The sequence below is a fragment of the Salvia splendens genome, chromosome 6 (assembly GCF_004379255.2).
Source record: "Salvia splendens isolate huo1 chromosome 6, SspV2, whole genome shotgun sequence".
NCBI classification, from domain to species: domain Eukaryota; kingdom Viridiplantae; phylum Streptophyta; class Magnoliopsida; order Lamiales; family Lamiaceae; genus Salvia; species Salvia splendens.
In genome coordinates, this window is record NC_056037.1 from 29,104,862 (window position 1) to 29,123,241 (window position 18,380).

At 41.6% G+C, this 18,380-nt stretch overlaps 4 protein-coding genes across 4 annotated transcripts; 1 reads left to right on the forward strand and 3 right to left on the reverse strand.

The window, feature by feature from the left end:
* Positions 1-4: 4 nt before the first annotated feature.
* LOC121809259 (protein WVD2-like 7) lies at positions 5-3,535 on the reverse strand. The gene is made up of 9 exons (XM_042209789.1): positions 3,302-3,535; positions 1,958-2,503; positions 1,533-1,889; positions 1,394-1,458; positions 1,236-1,307; positions 926-1,028; positions 755-814; positions 543-653; positions 5-457 (listed from the first exon to the last, which is right to left on the reverse strand). Exons 1-9 carry the CDS (start codon positions 3,368-3,370, stop codon positions 230-232), a joined length of 1,611 nt encoding a protein of 536 aa, XP_042065723.1. The 5' UTR covers positions 3,371-3,535; the 3' UTR covers positions 5-229.
* Positions 3,536-4,773: 1,238 nt separating this feature from the next.
* LOC121809266 (small ribosomal subunit biogenesis GTPase RsgA 1, mitochondrial-like) lies at positions 4,774-6,941 on the reverse strand. Its single transcript, XM_042209794.1, has 5 exons — positions 6,211-6,941; positions 5,767-5,988; positions 5,478-5,672; positions 5,195-5,388; positions 4,774-5,116 (listed from the first exon to the last, which is right to left on the reverse strand). The coding sequence occupies exons 1-5, from the start codon at positions 6,829-6,831 to the stop codon at positions 4,930-4,932; spliced, it is 1,419 nt and encodes a 472-aa protein (XP_042065728.1). The 5' UTR covers positions 6,832-6,941; the 3' UTR covers positions 4,774-4,929.
* A 193-nt stretch (positions 6,942-7,134) lies between these two features.
* On the forward strand, positions 7,135-11,896 carry LOC121809252. Its single transcript, XM_042209778.1, has 2 exons — positions 7,135-8,890; positions 9,509-11,896. Exons 1-2 carry the CDS (start codon positions 8,302-8,304, stop codon positions 11,647-11,649), a joined length of 2,730 nt encoding a protein of 909 aa, XP_042065712.1. The 5' UTR covers positions 7,135-8,301; the 3' UTR covers positions 11,650-11,896.
* Positions 11,897-12,582: 686 nt separating this feature from the next.
* Positions 12,583-15,523, reverse strand: LOC121809263 (serine/threonine protein phosphatase 2A 57 kDa regulatory subunit B' theta isoform-like). The gene is made up of 3 exons (XM_042209791.1): positions 15,204-15,523; positions 13,535-14,881; positions 12,583-13,279 (listed from the first exon to the last, which is right to left on the reverse strand). Exons 2-3 carry the CDS (start codon positions 14,717-14,719, stop codon positions 12,971-12,973), a joined length of 1,494 nt encoding a protein of 497 aa, XP_042065725.1. The 5' UTR covers positions 14,720-14,881; positions 15,204-15,523; the 3' UTR covers positions 12,583-12,970.
* Between the last annotated feature and the right edge of the window lie 2,857 nt (positions 15,524-18,380).

An 18,380-nucleotide genomic window follows, 5' to 3' on the forward strand; every position in this document is an offset into this window, starting at 1 on the left:
TTTGTTGCCTCTTGTACTTCTGCAGCATCTATTTGATATAGATTTAAATTTGAAACAGAAAAAAGTCACTGAGACAGATTATAAATTCATCTTTTTGGGGTTGAATTCTAATCCCAGAACACACACAAACACAGAGTTTTATACATGTAAAGATTACATCTCCCACATTAAACAATGACAAATTGAATTTGATCATCAAAAAGAATTTATGCACAGCATATCCCACTGATCACTGCTGGATATTTGGAGAAGCATTTTCATGTGCCATTCTTTCAGGTAGTGAAGTACTGAGAAATTTGCTTTGGTTGATAACTTTCTTTCTTGATAAATTCTTGGAAACATTGCTCTTGGCTATGATTCTCGGTGGTGGAGGAGGAGGCGGCATTGAGATGGTGCCGTGCTTCTGGTTTGAGACGCTTCTTCCTAGTACTGCTGTCTGCGGTTGCACTGCTGGAGGCTACACAACGTTAAAAAGCGTCTGTTAGAAGATACATACGACAAAATCTGGAAAAAAAACACAAGACTACAAACCATTTTTGTACCTTTTTCGTCTGATTATTTGGAGGTTCTCTTTCCTTGTAGAAGTCGGGCAAGGGACGAGCTTTGAAGCAAAGGCTGCAGCTTAGTTTTCTAAACTCATTTCCTGCTTTCTCCTACAAAAAGAACCAATCCCTTTGCCCATTTAGCACAGGAACAGGAACAACTGATGCTACAATCATAAGAAAAGACGTGAAATTGGGTTTGACTAGTCAACCTTTAATGTCTTTTGCTGCGTCTTCTGCACCTCCGTTGCATTGAATTTCTCCTCAAGTTTCTGAATTTTTCATAAAAAAATTGGTTTTAGGAAGAGTACTAAACTACAAATCCAGTAAAAGGACAGGAAGTCCAATGCAAGAATGAGACAACTTATGCATCAGTTTCTTGCCTGTTTTCTCTTTGCAGCTCTTTCTTCAGTTCTCAGCATGAATGGAGTGGATACAGTTGGTGACGGTAGTTTGTTTCTGTAGGCCGACAACGACTTCGTGCAGCTGATACACAGGTAATCATTTTATCAGATCACATCAAACCAAGTATTGCTATTAAACCAAGTTACAACCATTGTTTCACATTCTTGAATTGATCATAAAGATTTAAGGTTTAATTATCATGCTCATATATGAGTAACGTCCGAATTTCTGTATAGTTTGCTCCCAATCAATATAAAAGCAGCAGCTTTTAGGAAAATATGGACTTACACTGCCGACAAGATGTGCCATTTAGGACCTGTTGTTTTTCTCCCTGAGGCTGAGGGATCTGGTGTTTTCTTCCTGTGCATTTTACATACAGATCAAGTTTATCGTCGTTGAACAGCATTAGATGAATGAAATATTTGTATACAAGTTGAATTAGTTACCTCCTATTCTCAGTTTGAGGGGTGGCTGCTGCAGGATATGAAGACACACTACTCTTAGTAGATGCCTGCAATGAAAAAATAGGATTAGTTTCTTAAAAAATAAGCACAAAAAGATCAGATTGAATGCCACAAGAATCACCGGAGCAGGTGTCTTGAAAGGAGTCGGGCACTCTCCAGTCGTTCTAGTGGAACTGTGTGCTTCAATCCCCTTGTTCTTGGAAACCGGCTCTTTTTCAGACTCCCGGAAAGAGCCCAAGCTTAGCAAGGCACGCAACGACTTTGGAGACGATCTTCGCCCATCCAATGCGTCCCCATTGGACTTCCTTGTGCTGCGATTGACATGGCTCTCTCTATTGAGTTGTGGAGTCATGGCCTTTGCAGGCGTGGATGGGATTCTTCGCTGCTTGTGATGAGCGGACGTCTTCACTGAAGGAAGGCCTGTTCTTCTCTTGCTCATCATCCCTGATGTTACTTCCTCACTATCAACATTTTTGTTCTGCAAAAACACCAAAAATTTCAGAGCACAAACATTGCAATTAAACAAAAATAGAGATAGCAAACCACCTTTAGCAATGGCTTCTCTATCTGTGAAGAAGTCTCACTAATCTCTGAAGCATCAGAAACTGCAGCACTATTTTCAAGATTACTTCTTCTAACTGAAGGCTGCTTTGATACTTGATTTCCTCTCACCACACCACTCTCTCTCCCTCCATTGCTGATTCTCACTTTATCATCTCCCTTCACATCAAGAGTCTTGACATTCCCACTTCCCCAATCGGCTAAATCCGGTGGAGGGTTCAAAGAAACCCCTCCCTCCTCATGATCACCACCATCATCCTTCAAACCAACACTCTCATTTTGAGCCTTTTGAGATAAAGCAGCATTTTCTTGCTCAAGAAGTGCTGCAGCAGCAGCCCTTTGAGCTGCAATCCTCTTGTAATGAGCCTCGAAGAAGGCCTTCTTCTGTGCGACAGAGCCCGGCCTCGCGTAGCTCTCGGCCTCCTCCACGTATTTCTTGTGAGGGAATGTGGACCATCTCTCCCATGACAAGGAATCTGCTGTGAACCTCCCAAATGAAATGGATTCACCTAAAGCATGCATGTGATTCCCCTGCAAAGCAAGCATTTTTTCAATTTCCCAATTCAAACAAACCAATTATCAACTCATTCACAACCACAGACATGAAAATTGAGAATCTTGATTCACCACTGCAACTGCAAAGCAAACATTTTTTCAATATCCCAATTCAAACAAAGCAAATATCAACTCATTCACAACCGCAGACATGAAAATTGAAAAAATGAGAATCTTGATTCGCCACTGCAACTGCAAAGCAAACATTTTTTCAGTTTCCCAATTCAAAGAAACCAAATATCAACTCATTCACAACCGCAGACATGAAAATTGAAAAATGAGAATCTTGATTCACCACTGCAACTACAAAGCAAACATTTTTTCAATATCCCAATTCAAACAAAGCAAATATCAACTCATTCACAACCGCAGACATGAAAATTGAAAAAATGAGAATCTTGATTCGCCACTGCAACTGCAAAGCAAACATTTTTTCAGTTTCCCAATTCAAACAAACCAAATATCAACTCATTCACAACCGCAGACATGAAAATTGAAAAATGAGAATCTTGATTCACCACTGCAACTACAAAGCAAACATTTTTTCAATATCCCAATTCAAACAAAGCAAATATCAACTCATTCACAACCGCAGACATGAAAATTAAAAAAACGAGAATCTTGAATCACCACTGCAACTGCAAAGCAAGCATTTTTTCAATTTCCCAATACAAAATAAAGCAAATACTATCAAGTCATGAAAAATGAGATTCATGATTCACACAACCCACAAAGAAAAAGAAGAAAAGATTTGATTTTGAAATGTATGGCTACCTGTTTGGATTCATTTGGAACAGCAGAAGCATAAGAGAAGCCATGCAAGAGACAAGAAGAATCTCCCATTGTATTTTACTGAGGAAATAAACAGCTTCAAACCCAAAATGGAAAGAAAGAAGGGCGAAAGGAAAATAATAATGATATGATTATCATAATAATTTAGTGGAAAAGAATGTTAGTTTTGAGGTGTGAGGTATGAAGGTTTTGTTTAATGGCGTGTGCATAGTGAGAGCGATTTGAATTTCAAAAGAGAAAAAGCAGACGTTGGGACGCAAAAAGGTGGGCCCATGCGTATAAAAGGAGTACAACTACTATTTAAATTCTCCCACCTCTTTGTTTATGGATAAACTTTCCACTTTATACATAACGTAAGATTTCTCTTTTTCAAATCCGAAACCAATTGAATTTATTAACGTTGAAATATTAAGCATATGGACTTTACTTGTAAAGTGTTGGTGAGATTTAAATTTAAGACATTTAATTTGATTAAGCATTATGACTTGACTTGACTTAGACCTGACTTGATAATTGTGTCATTTTAGGATGATAGGTAAAATTAATTGTGTAAAATTGAATTATATTATGTTTGTTCTTAAAATATAAACAGCATTTGAAATAGTACGAATTTTAATGTACAATTGAAAAAGTAAGAGATATAGAAAGAAAAAATGACTGAAATAGTGTTAGTAGAGAATGAGAGAAAAAAGTTTCTTTAATAAAATTATGATTTTTTTTTTGTGAAATTAGTTTTCTTGAGCAGTGCGTAGTTGATATAGTTGGAATTGCAACACTTGGTAAAATGAGAAATGACGGCATGTTTTTATAAGACAACGTCATTAGTATAAGATTCTTCTATTTAACCAACTTTTAGTAGTAATAATTAAATTGTAAAGGATACTCATTCCAGCAACCAAATTTTAAAACTCAAATTTAATTACAAAATACACACGATATCTCATCTCATACTTATAAATATAGGGTTTGACTAAGTGTCAAAATCGTTCATTTCTTCTTCTTAGAATATCAAAATAGTGCAAGTGGGCATTTCTTAACGTAGGGTGCATGTCGATTTTGTCTGAAAGTGAAGTAAAAACTGATTAAGGCTTTGTTGGTTAAAACTTGGGACAAAAATGTGATGTTTTTGCTTGTGGAAAAGGGTATTAATCCGTTGGAAAAATTGGTGAGGAAGAGTTGTTTGTTGAAGTGAAGATTAACGATGTAAAGCTTCGATCTACCTCTAGTTGCTACATCGCCACACAACAACTACTGTTACTTTTATTCCAACAATTAGATTGTCTGTCATGCATTTCAGAAATCCCAAAACCATCCGTTGAAACGAATAGCAATGCATCGGGATTTCTCAAGATACACGTGACGACAATCTCGTATAGAAGATGAAACACCATCTAGTGATTCAGGATCTCTGAAGATAAAGGAACAAGACCAAACTATTAGAAAAACAACCAAGATTTTATAAATCATCTTTCTCATTCGATTTACCAAAGAAAAGGTTGTTCTTTTTCGAGATAGATACAAAACGACAGAGTTTTACTATGAACACTACCATTCTCAGATTAGTTGTCTATTTACAAGGTATAGCTATTCTGTAATATACCAATGCTGGCTCATTGATTTTCTTCCTTCATTGCCCTCAGAATAGGATTTTCACTATCATGAGTTTCGTCGTCGTCATCTTCATCATCCAACTCGTCTAGTATGGACTGGTTTACAGTCTTGCGTGATTGCCTCCTGTGCTTCTTGGGTTCCAATCTTGGTTCAGCTTGCTTCACACCCAGTTCTCCGACCTTGAGCCTAAACCAAATTTCATCACAAGACGTTTATTGGAAGCAAGTATGCGCATATAGCTTTCATAATCTAAAATGAACATACCTCACACCACTCTCTCTTTTAGTTCCAAAAGTCCTGAGCTGAAACTCTTCTCTAATTTTAATCTCATCGAGCAGTTGAAGATAGTACGAAAATCTTTCCCAGTCTCCTTTGACTAGACACCCAGGCTCGCCTATATGCAGGCAATCACTGAAAGAACACTTCCCAGGCCAATCCTGTTCCAGCATTTTCCGAATCTGGGATATGAATCACTCAATCAATCAGCTCAATTTCCCAATAGCATCTAAAAATCAAGAAAATCTAGAAAACGCATCACTAGCAGAACCTCTGGGAAATATTGTGCGAGGGACTGCTTCGTTACTTTCATCAAACTAGGCTGGTTAAAGCCGGGGGTATCCGCAAGATATCCTCCTCCAGATAATGGAAGGAGCGACACATTTCGAGTAGTGTGTTTTCCTCTCCCACTCCTTGTCGACACTTCTCCAACACGCTGCTCTTCAAACCACTTGCTTCCTAGAGTCTGAACAATCCATTATTTGAAGGAGGCATTCAGAAATCATCAAACATGTCATAGCCAAACCTACTCTAGAAACAACAATGAAAGGCAAACGTACATGTTCAAACAAATTTTCATCTTCGACACCCCCAATAACACTTCTGTTGCCCCTTAAAGCATTGATCAAACTCGATTTACCAACACCGCTGGGACCGACAATCACAGAGGTCTGCTCTCTCAAAATAAACTGTAGCGTATCAAGGCCTCGTTTGGTATCAACACTACAGAAAACTGGTTCATAGCCCCACTGATGAAGCCGAGACTTCCATTCCTTCAGAGCCTTCAAAAGCCAATTAATTATAAGCACAAGTCAATTATAGGACAGCAACAGATACAAAAATGACATTTGATTTGAGTAAAGATGTGAAACGAGACTTCTAAAGCAAGACCTAATCCAATCAGAAAATGCCTAAATTAAGCCCTAAAACAGAAACAACTCCATGCCAAAAGAAATATGAACTCAAATTCAAAGAAACAAAAAACTGAAGTTGAAATTTCATACCCCTTCGTCAGCGAGCTCTACTTTGTTGAGCGCAAGCGTGAGAGGAATTCCAGTGGATTCAGCCTCCACAAGGAATCTAGTAAGAGTAAACGGCTCGACGGTGGGCTGCTCAATCGAGAAAAGCACCAGCAAATGATCCACATTCGCCACAGGTGGATCCAAAATCTCGCTCTTACGCTCAAACACATTCTCAATCCGGCCGCCTTTATCCACCCAATCAATCGCTCCAACCAGAACCCTATCCCCAACCAAAACGCGCCTCTTTATCTTCTTCAGCACGTCTTTCACCACGCACAACAGCTCCATCCCCAAATTCCCCCAATCCTCCGACTGCGACGCCGAATTGACAACGACGCGCATGAAATTGGCCTGCGACGAAACAACCGTGCCGATTGCCTGATTCTCCGCGAGCGGTGGCTTGTCATCGGGAGAGAGGAGCGGCGCCAGGGAGGAGAATTGCTTCTTGAAGGTATCTCGAGCTCTGAGCACGTTTTTGTTGGGCTGGTGTTGCTTCTGCTGCTGTTGCCTTCTCGCATTGATAACGGCGGAGATGAAACGGTGCTGGCGGATGAGGAACGGCGGTAGGTTCTGCCGCAGAGATGAAATTGATGCGATTGTCATGAAGAAAACACAGAATTGTCGAAGGTGAATGAGCTGAGAGAGAAGGAGTGAAGAAAGCGGTTGGAGCAGCTTCTGGAATTTTCCGATTCATCACTCAGTATAAAACTAGAAATTAAATTATAAAAAAAAACTAGAAATTAAATTATCCATCGAAGACTCATGCCACTTTTTTTTTTGTTTTTTATTTCACTTTATTCATTATAAAATATAATTAAAATATAGAACTAATTAAAATTCAAAGAAAATCTGAAATAATTAAACAAGAAACCCAACTTCTTTGGAGTTCCACAAGTGGTAATGTTTGTGTCGGCATTTATAGGTTTATGCAAATAGCCAAATAAAACGCTTGACATGTGGTCGGGTCTGGTTGAACTGCTGCCTCGTCCTTTACCGTTTGCCTTAACGTCTTCATTGTGGCGTCGCGAATGTGGACTTACCCCTTCATTGATTGTTCAATATTGACATGTTTTCGGCGTGCTTTGCATGCTCTTAATCTCTAACACCAAATATCTCAAATTTGAGTCCACCATGATGTGATGTTCGAAATTGGTTGTTCCCTACCTAGATAAAAAACTACTACATATTATAAAAAAAATTAGAGTCGAGAAATAAGCAACACTTGCATAAGTGTGTGTGTGTTGGCTCGACGTTAGCGTCGTTAATGTATGAGACCAAATATCTTAGATGCGAGTCCACCTTCACGTGATCCTTGAAATTGATTGTCCATTAACCAAATCAGAAAAAATGTAATTTGCCTAAAATAAAAGTTTTGCCAAATTCAGGTTTTGCATACTGTTACGAACTCAACACAATCACGAGTAACGGAGGAGACTACAATTGAAGGCAAGGCTGCGTCGCCCCCGACGCAGAGTTCGTCGACATCAGAATCCGTTCAGGAGCTGGAGAATCAGTCAGTCGAAGACTCGCAGGTGGACACGGTGAAGAAGCTGAGACCGACGAAGGATATTAAGCAGCCGGAGCGTTACCACGACTTCGTCCCAAGTAGCGGACCAGCTGCTCGACGGAATGCCTAAGAGATGCTGATTTACGTCTTTTATTTTTGCACTAAGTACTTTGTTTTACGTATTTCTTTTATTGTTTTTCTTTTTTCCTTATTTAAAACAATTATTGTCTCGAGCGTTTTATAAGCTCCGTCGGGTTTTCTTTGTTGGTTCTTTCCCGACGTATAGGTTTAGGTCGAACCAACCCTAGGGTCTAGAATATTATAAATAGGGCTTCTCATTAATTCCGCTTTCAATCAATGAAGAATTAGTTTGCCCACATTACTTGTGCAATACGCCTAAAACCTATTTTGCTGCCGACGGAGGAGATCCTCTGCGCCAGCGTGTGTTGAAGCCGCCGACCCCGTAGCTTGGGGCGCCGGATTTGGTTGTGTTGTGTACGTGATTGACGGATTGTTCTTCGTTAAGAGATTGTGCTCTTAACAACTGGTGCTTTCATTGTGAACTCATGGATATAGTCGAGGAATTGCAGCGCTCCCCACCGGTATTGACGGGAGGAAACGTGCAGGAGGTGGTTCTCGGTCCGACGCGACGGCCGCCTTTGGGACATCGTCGTGACGGAGGAGGCCCACCCCGACCACCACCCAGGGGGGATCCTTCTGCTTCGGGCCGCCAATGGAACGATCCGGGTGGAGTTGACCCGATCACGCAGGGTTTTGATCGAATCATGGCCAGATTTGATCAATTGGAATTTATATTGGATGCGAGGGATAGAAGGGTTGATAGGTTGGAAGCCAGACGCCTTCCCGAACCGGATCTGCCCTATTTTTTGGACTACGCGGACTTGGATGGATATCGCTTCCAGCGTGATGTATGGACGGCCAACGAGGATGTCCCTCGGAATTTCAACCACGGCCGGCGTGACCGTGGTGGGGATATTCGGCGTCGACGAGGCACCATTCGCGTGACACACTGGCCAGAGGGCCGCCCTCCACGACACAGTACAGCAGCAGCCCCCTACCGCGCTTGCCGTGATTCGTGGCATGGCTCGAGCTGGGAGAGGCCGGCAGATCGCTACCCTCAAGGACCTGATAGGGGCTTTAGGAGTTATCAGCAACCCACGTCTTGGGGCTCCCCTATCAACCGTCTGAATCACGGAACCGTGAGAACCGATAGGCCAATGGATCTCACCATGAAAGCGCCCCGCTTTGAGACGTTGAGGAAGTTCATTAACACCTGCCTGGACCAGCGACAACCCGAACGCACAACAGAGTACTCTCTTGTGAATCAGGAGCCCGATGACCAGCAACTTCATAGAATCGAGGAAGTCAAACAGACAGTTATTGTTGTTACGGATCACAAGGTAGATGGCGATCATAGTGACCAAACTTGTAGTGAGTTGCTTATGGCTAGTGAAATCATCATCGACGATGATATCAAGGGCGTCGGGTATGACATGGAGCAAGGTACGCAAGTTCAGGCTCTTACTGTAACCATTCTGCCAAGGGAAGCCCCAATGGATCAGGTGGATAAAGATGTAGTGAACACGAGAGTTTCACCAGATTTAGGTGGTCCAGGTAGTATACCCACTATAATGTCTAATTTCGATATTGCAAATTCACTCTGTGATAAAGACGAGGAGGTAGTCCTGGCTACATGGGATCTTGACGGGTCTACTCTCATTACGAGGTCGACAACTGATGAATCTGATAGAGACGGACATGACCCCTTGCACTGTTTGAGCCGTGGCAAAAACATGTTATATGTGGAGGGGACTAGCATAACACCGATGGTTGATCATGAGCATCACCACTCTAGGGATAATATCTGCGGCTACGGTGTTGTCTCCAACGATGATAAGGTTGTCCCCGATGCTGAGTTGTCTAGAGATGCCATCACCGATGCTGGTGTGTTTCTTTTGTTGAAATCCTCACAGCTTCGAAGAGTTCCTGTAGTTTTGGAGTCTTTATCCGAACTTGGCACCATTATTATAAATGTGGACCGAGATGGATGTAGACGAGGCAGTGATGACAACATGCTTGGTTTAATGATGAATGATTGGGGGTGGCCTAGTCAGGAATATGAGTTTAGCATTGGAGGCTCTGCACTTGGCGGGAATTTTCACTTTGATGCAGCATTGTTGGAAGCTCAGGGGAGGGGAAGCAACTATGCGTATAATACTAATCTGAAGCATATCCGACGTCTTGAAGTTGGACTCAGCCACAAATTAAATATGTCGATTGGGTGGAAAGTAGTTCTAGGGATGACTTTAGTAGTACATGAGTCGACAAGAATGCTTTATCCAGCTACGCTGACTCTTGATCTGGATGATCTAATATATCAGTTCGCAGTTTGGATGACGCCACACCAGTGGGAAGATATGAAGCAGCTCTGGTTTCCGCACAAACCCGAGCTGGTTAACAAATGTGAAATCAATTGGACAAGAAGAGGCCACAGGCTGACCGAATTGCAATATTATGCAGGCAGGCCTAATGGAGTTGGATTTATTGGGTTGTTTTGTGTGGAGGTTTCGGATTTCGCCGACCAGTTAGCTTCTAGGCAGGGTAAGGAGTTCCAGAAAAAGTGTTTGGGGATCTACTATTACATAGCGTATGCTTATGATATTATTAGCCTCTGTTGTATGTTATGGAATGGTGTTTTGATTGACGGTCAGCAGGCGCAGCAGTTTCCTGGTGTTGGTATTGATAACTACATCACTCTCTCGTATTTTGACTTCGATAAGGACAAGATGGTGTACATCATAATTCTGGTGGTGGTTGAATTAGTACATACCCACGTTGTAAGTGGGGAGTTTTACCAATTTGTATTCCTACAATTGCTACCCTTAGGCATAAAACACAAGGTGGGCACTGGGTTTCTTCACATATTGCAAAAAAAAACCCACTTGGAGGGGATTGGAGATGTAGTCATCGTTGGAGATGGTTCCAATCTTGATGAAGGGCTAACTGGGGATGTTACTGTCTCAAGAGAGTTTGAATGCGTTGTTCTTAACATAGATGGAACTGCGGGCCGAGAGGCGTGCTACATGGCGCACGTGATTCACGCTCCAGCTACAAAGAGGGCAGAGCTTCTCATCGAGCTGCGTAGAAACCTGTCCCGCGCGCAGCAACGGATGACCGCGTCGGCCAATCGGCATCGACGCCATATCGAATTTGAAGTTGGAAGTTTTGTGTGGCTGAAATTACAGCCATATCGCCAGCATTCTGTAGCGAGGCCCATCTCGGCAAAGCTCTCCAAGCGTTTTTACGGTCCCTTCGAGGTGGAGGAGAGGATTGGACCAGTGGCATACAGATTGCGTTTGCCAGAAGGAAGTCGTATTCACGATGTATTCCATGTAAGTCTTCTGCGAGCTTTTGTGAAGGATGATCCAATCGTGCCCCTCCCAGAGCAGTTTGTTGGGAATCGACCTGTAGTCCATCCAGTGGCTATATTGGATTCGAAAATATTGTGGCACAAGGGCGCTGCGGTGGAGCATGTGTTAGTAAGGTGGTTGGATGGTTCGGACTCTCCTTCTTGGGAGCCATTGGCGGATTTGATGAAACGATTTCCCACCCTCTTCCTTGAGGACAAGGAAGTTTCTAAGGACGGGGGAGTTGTTACGAACTCAACACAATCACGAGTAACGGAGGAGACTACAATTGAAGGCAAGGCTGCGTCGCCCCCGATGCAGAGTTCGTCGACATCAGAATCCGTTCAGGAGCTGGAGAATCAGTCAGTCGAAGACTCGCAGGTGGACACGGTGAAGAAGCTGAGACCGACGAAGGATATTAAGCAGCCGGAGCGTTACCACGACTTCGTCCCAAGTAGCGGACCAGCTGCTCGACGGAATGCCTAAGAGATGCTGATTTACGTCTTTTATTTTTGCACTAAGTACTTTGTTTTACGTATTTCTTTTATTGTTTTTCTTTTTTCCTTATTTAAAACAATTATTGTCTCGAGCGTTTTATAAGCTCCGTCGGGTTTTCTTTGTTGGTTCTTTCCCGACGTATAGGTTTAGGTCGAACCAACCCTAGGGTCTAGAATATTATAAATAGGGCTTCTCATTAATTCCGCTTTCAATCAATGAAGAATTAGTTTACCCACATTACTTGTGCAATACGCCTAAAACCTATTTTGCTGCCGACGGAGGAGATCCTCTGCGCCAGCGTGTGTTGAAGCCGCCGACCCCATAGCTTGGGGCGCCGGATTTGGTTGTGTTGTGTACGTGATTGACGGATTGTTCTTCGTTAAGAGATTGTGCTCTTAACACATACCAACTTTAAAATTCTTTTAAATCACCAAACTATTAATTTATTTTTATTTTACAATTAATCAAGATTACATATATCATCTTACTCTAACATTGACATATATCATCTTACGCAACCAAAACTGCGTCATATTTTAGGCAACAAAACAAATTCTTATTATATTAACCAAAACTGCGTCATATTTTAGGCAACAAAACAAATTCTTATTATATTAAATTAAATAATTCATTTGTTGAATTAGAGTTTATAGTATTAAGAAGAATGAGAGTGAAGGGAGAAAATGAGAAATGAGAGTGAAGGGAGTACAACAGGCTTATAATTTGATTTCATTTTGGTTGACATTCGATAATGCCATACAAGTAAGTCATAGGTTGACATCCGATAATGCCATACAAGTAAGTCATAGAGTGCTCAAGATCTTGATTGATTGCAAAATCAAAATAAATCATTAAATTAATAATTTAGAGACAAATTTTAAAGTTGGTATGCAAAGCTAGAATTCTAATAAAAGTAAGGAATTAGTATCTCGCAAATACCTTGAAAATAGAGTACTATAATTTAGCGTGTAGGTGTATTCATAGACCTTATGATCAAACATACACATATACCACATGAAATCAAACTCGGTATTAACCAAGCCAACCAAAATGGACTGCAAATACAACTTTTCATTTAGTTTCACATCATTCTATAAGCTAAACAATTTGTAAGAGAATAAAAAAGGTGGATTTGTAAATAAATTACCTCCATCTCCATGGAAATTGGAAGGTGTGTGCAAGAATTTGTAACCTCCTTGAGCTGTGTATATACACTCCGCGTATACCGATCACACAGTGGGATACTCATCGATTTATCGGAGCTAGAACCAAAAAATGTGTTCCTCTCTTCAACCCGGTGGGGGCTCATTCAGTGCTCGTCGTTGGTGGTTGCTATATCCTCCAAGCGCTTCCAAGTTGCTTCACGTCTGCTCTTGGTTTCTTCTTGCCCTGCTTCGTCTTCCTGGTACTTGAGGAGACACTCCTCAAAGAGCTCCGGATCCACATCAGAGAAGATTTTCCGGACATTGAGGGTCAGGCTCTGCACGGCTTGATTCCAGTGGTTCCTTGCGTTGTTCTCCAATGCCGGGAAGATGATTGGCAGTATGACTGCGCGGTTTTGTTTGATCAGATTCTCGATGTGGTTGTTGTTCCATAGAAAGAGAGCCCTCTCTGCAACCTACAGATACAAGAATCGGATAGAAGGTGAGTTTGTGCGCAGGGGAGAGCAGCGATGGGAAATAGCCACAAATCAACATCACGTTAATTTTATTTGCAACTGTTTATTATTGTTCCTCTAATTCATAAGAGCCATCAGAACCTACATTAGTTCATTTTAAAATCAGGAAAATGTTCACAGAAATGCACAAAGACAAGAAATCGACACAAATCAACATCACGTCATATAATTTTGCAAGAACGTGGTTGTACTGACCTGAAAGTGGGAGCTGCTCAAGCAACGGCCAATCTGGCGGAAGAGTGGGACCAAACAACGCTGGAACTCGGGGGGCTGGGTCACTTCCAACACTTCCTCAAGCTCGCCCAAGAACATTCCCTCCTTAGAACTACTCGTAATAGGCCAGTATTTGAGTAAGCCCCTTATAACTGTATCAGCGAGTTTGCAGTCCTTCTCCACAAACTGTGTGATGCAATACGATAGCTGTTGATGGTATGTGGATACGCACTTTGGTTTGTGGAGCGGAACCAGAGCACGAACAAGGAAGAGCTTATGTTCTTCCTTGAGTGGCAATGCGAATCCATTTATGATGCTCCCTAAGATCTCTAACAGCTCAGCAATCCCGTTGTGCTTCTCCGTCTCAAAAATGAAACGGTAGAATATAATGTTGATTGCTTTTCTGATGAACGGACGATGCACCATGAACTTCCCGTATATCCGGTGTAGGACAGTCTTTAAGTAGTCTCTCTCTCTAGTATCCTCTGAGTCGAAGAGGTCTAATAACCTCAACACAAAGGAGTGATTAATGTAGCGTTTTGCCAACTTGGCATCCGTCTCCGGTGAAGCTACAAACCTGAGGAGAAATTCATACACAATTTGCAAATGGGGCCATGCCGGATCCATCAAGGGCTCGTCTTCTTCCAAATCAAAGCCATCTACGGATTTGTTCTCACGAGGCTGAGTTGAGAGTGTCCGGAATAAATTCACAGACACCATCTTTACCATATCGTGCATAGCTGTCTCATTGAACTTCCCATTTGCTGAGGTGACATAATCCACCAGCTCGACTAATGTCTGTCGTTTGATGTCTTTCTCCTTTAAACTCTTCGAGGGATCAGTGAAGTCAAACACTACACAACACAAATTCAATTTTCTGATAAACAAGGTTTGCTTCTCCGAGTTTGGAATGTCTCTAAAACTAGGAAGAGCCTCATACGGTGCACTTCCAATAGCCCCGTTTGCCTTCACATTTGACGGATCATATTCAAGAAGATTGCTCACAACTGGATTCAACCCGGCTGCAGCATCCAAATTGCCTGACCTAGAACCTGCAACTACATTGCTTTTCCAATTCGTTGAGGAGAGTGTCGTGGCCCCTCCATCGCGACCTTCTCCTAACTTCCCTTGCTTGCGAGGGATCCTATTGAGTATATTCTTGATCATCACTCGGAGCCACAAATCCAACCAACCACTCTCAAAGAATCACTAGCCACAAATGCAGAGGTAAAGGATCTAATCGTAACGCGACATACTGATCATCAACCCAAAAAATGCCCTAATGGATTCAATTTCTGCTGCCAAAGCCACAGCCTCATGAATTCTCTTCTGTTAACATAAAATGACAGAGAAAGCACAAATAAACAAAGGAATTCACATATAATCAACCCCACAAAACAACTACTGAAGCCAGATTGAACAAGAATGAGATTTAATTAGCTCTCTCAAGCTCTAAAATAAAACCTAAATTAAATTCCACCTCTAAAAAAGCAACATAGATCTTATCACAATTTCCTCAATGCTCAAACTCCCAGGTGCAGAAATCGAGTTCAAATCATAACTCAACCGGGCATAAAACGATATTCACTTCGAAGAGCAGTAATCACACCATAAACACACAGAATTTCAAAAATACAAGATTTGAACTGACCTCAACGTTCGTTTTCTCCCAAAATTCAAACTTTTTTAGCTGGATCAGGAGGTGTGAAGATCTGAGCGCGATCTAGGAAACCAAAGTTGCAATTTTGTCGAAAATTGTGAAATTCAAATAGCATCACTTTAACTATATGAGTTGAAAAAAAGCTGAAATTTTTGGGAATGAAAATGAATGGCGCTGGGGGAAGAGTGAAAGAGAATTAATTTGACTTAAAGTAATGAAATAAATTTACTTTTATTTGTGGCTTAGTAGTGTTTTATTAATTAAATATATAAAACGAATTTCTTTAAAAAACATTTGTTTTTATTGCAGAAAAAATGGATATGAAAATTATGAAAGGTTGAGTAAGTAGTAGTGTAGTACTACTTTCAATATAGAAAAGATGTTAAGTGCATCACATGATCCGATAATTGATAAAAGTAGTTGAAAACTCACATGAAACTAGAGTGTGACTGTTTGTATATATGTCTATTACTAGACTAACAATATTGGTTATAATCAAATAAAAAAAGCAAATTGGTTATCACTTATGATTGATATTTTGTCACATATATTACTTGATCTTCAATTGTAAGCAAGGGAAGGTCGTTAGAAATGGGCCATATTGATGTTATGTCTCACAAATCATACAATCTATTGCTACTTTTTAGATACTTTTTACAAAATAGTACTTCCCCGTTCATAAAATTTTGTCACTACTTTTCATTTTATCGGTCTCATCAAATTTATCATCTTTCACTTTTACCATTTTTGGTTGTGGACCTCACATTTCACCAACTCATTATCACTCACATTTTATTATAAAACTAATATATAAAAGTAGGACTCACGTGTCATTAACTTTTTCAACCCACTCATTATCACTCACATTTTATATTTTAATTGAGAGAAGGAGAATAGTGAGATTTGATCCTTCTATCTATATACATTGTTGCAGATGCCGCACCATGTTGCAGCGGCAGGAGGAGGGGGGTAACCCGTGTTCCCTCCCGGAGTGGGTTATGCAGAGGGATGAGTAGGGGCGGGCTATTAACACTTGCACTCTCCCTCCGAGAACCAATGAGCGGTTAGCAGGATGCCCACTCACAGCATGTGATTGAGATTGTAGTTGACCATTGTAAATCATATCTTTTTTATTAAAAAATGAGAAATTAATTGTTAACTTAAATTTTATCTCATTATTCCAAATATATGTTATATCATAATCTTTTATCTTTTTTTTGTCAAACCCTAGAAGACACAATTCAAGGAAAGAAATAAATCTATTTTAGGAGAATACCAATTAGTGATTATACCCAGAATAGATTGATATGTTTCCAAATATACTTGTATTTCTCTCCTATAAAAAAAGATCATTGTATACAAGGTAAAACACACAGAAATACAGAAATAAGAGAATCATAAACTTTGTTCTCTGCAATTCACCATGCCTAGCCTTTTATCCCTTATCCCTCTCGGTTACCATCTTCAAGATGGTATCAGAGCAGGTTATTAAGGTGGGGACTCAGAGAGAGTTCATCACCGTCCCAAGGCTACCTTTCCCGACCTTCTGTCCTTAACCCGGTGAGCAAACAAAATGTCAGAAACCACCGAGAGTTCAAACACAGATCCACATAACACAAACACTTCAAACCAAACCAATTTTCCACCAGATTTCGCGGCACAATTTGCCGAATTTCTGAAATTTAAGGAATTTTCATCAGGGCAAAGCTCGAAAACCCTCAACCCAGCCAGAATCGCTGGGGGAAGTAACCATCAAAACAAATCTCAACGGGAACAACTATCCCCTATGGGCCAACCTGATGAAGAGGGATATTGGCGGTAAAGGGCTGACCTCTCACATAATAGGAGTTTCAGACCCCGAACCGCCGATAACCGACCCAAATTACCCGAGGTGGCAGCAGAGAGATCACTGCACCTTCAATTGGATTATCAACAATATCGAATCCGACCTTGTAAATGAAGTTTCTCAATACGCGATTGCCAAGGACCTTTGGGAGGGCCTGGCAATCACGTATGGCAGCGGGAGAGATCCATTTCAGGTGTACGACCTACACAGACGATGTATGACGATCAAACAAGGAGGAATGACCTTGGAAGCATTGTGGCAAAAATTACAGGATCTGTGGATATCCATAGACGCCCGAGATCCAAGCACGATTGACCATCCTCCGTCAATCGAGAAAGACAATCAACAGACCCAAAGGATGAGGGTGTATCAGTTTCTTACCGCACTCGATGGACGGTATGAATCAGTCAAGAAGGAGCTCATCAACAAAGAGCCATTACCGACTCCTCGAGAGGCATACGCGATGGTGAGGCGCAATGCCAACAATGCGCGAATATTGAAACCTACCGAACAACCAGGCTCCGGAATTGGAGCGGGACTGATCGTATTCGACCGCAACAGCACCAGTCAGCCTCCACCGCCACCACCGGCGCCGTCCCGGTATCCAGCCAATCACCACAAAGGCGACGAAGATAAAAGCAAATTGTTTTGTAGCCATTGCGGAGGAAAGAGGCATACAAAAGATACCTGCTTCCTCATTCATGGGTATCCCGAATGGTGGGATGAAATGAAGAAATCCAAGCTCCAGAGGGTGGCGAATCGAGGCGGATCTAGGGCATTAGCAGCAGCGGCGGTCGGAGTCCAAGCCGCCTACGCCGAGCACGCGGCGGGTGGCTTCGGTACTCCAACCACCACCGGAAATTATGGCGGACGCGGGGAGGAGAAAGCCGTGGCCACTGTCACGGCGGCGAGAGTGCAGATTGGAGGAGAAGCAAACGCGGCGGACCCGTCTAGGGTTTGGAGTGAAGGTAAAGGGGGGTTCTCTCATTTGAACCCTCCAAGTTCTGTCAAATCACGTTTTTTACCCCATCCCCATAGACTTATTGTTTCTAGCCCCAAAACTTCTCACATATTGCACCCCATACCCCATTTCAAAAATAACTCCTCTAAACTCCCCAAAATTCCTCATAAACACATTCCAGCCCCTAAACCTTGTGAAAATCTTGTGATACATCCCACAATAAAATGCCAAAATTCCTTTGAAGCCTTGGCCATGTCATCTACCTCAGAAATAGGAGAAAAGAATAAAAATTGGATTTTTGATTGTGGTGCAACTGACACAATGTCGTTTGATATGTCTGATTTTGAAAGTATTTCCAAGT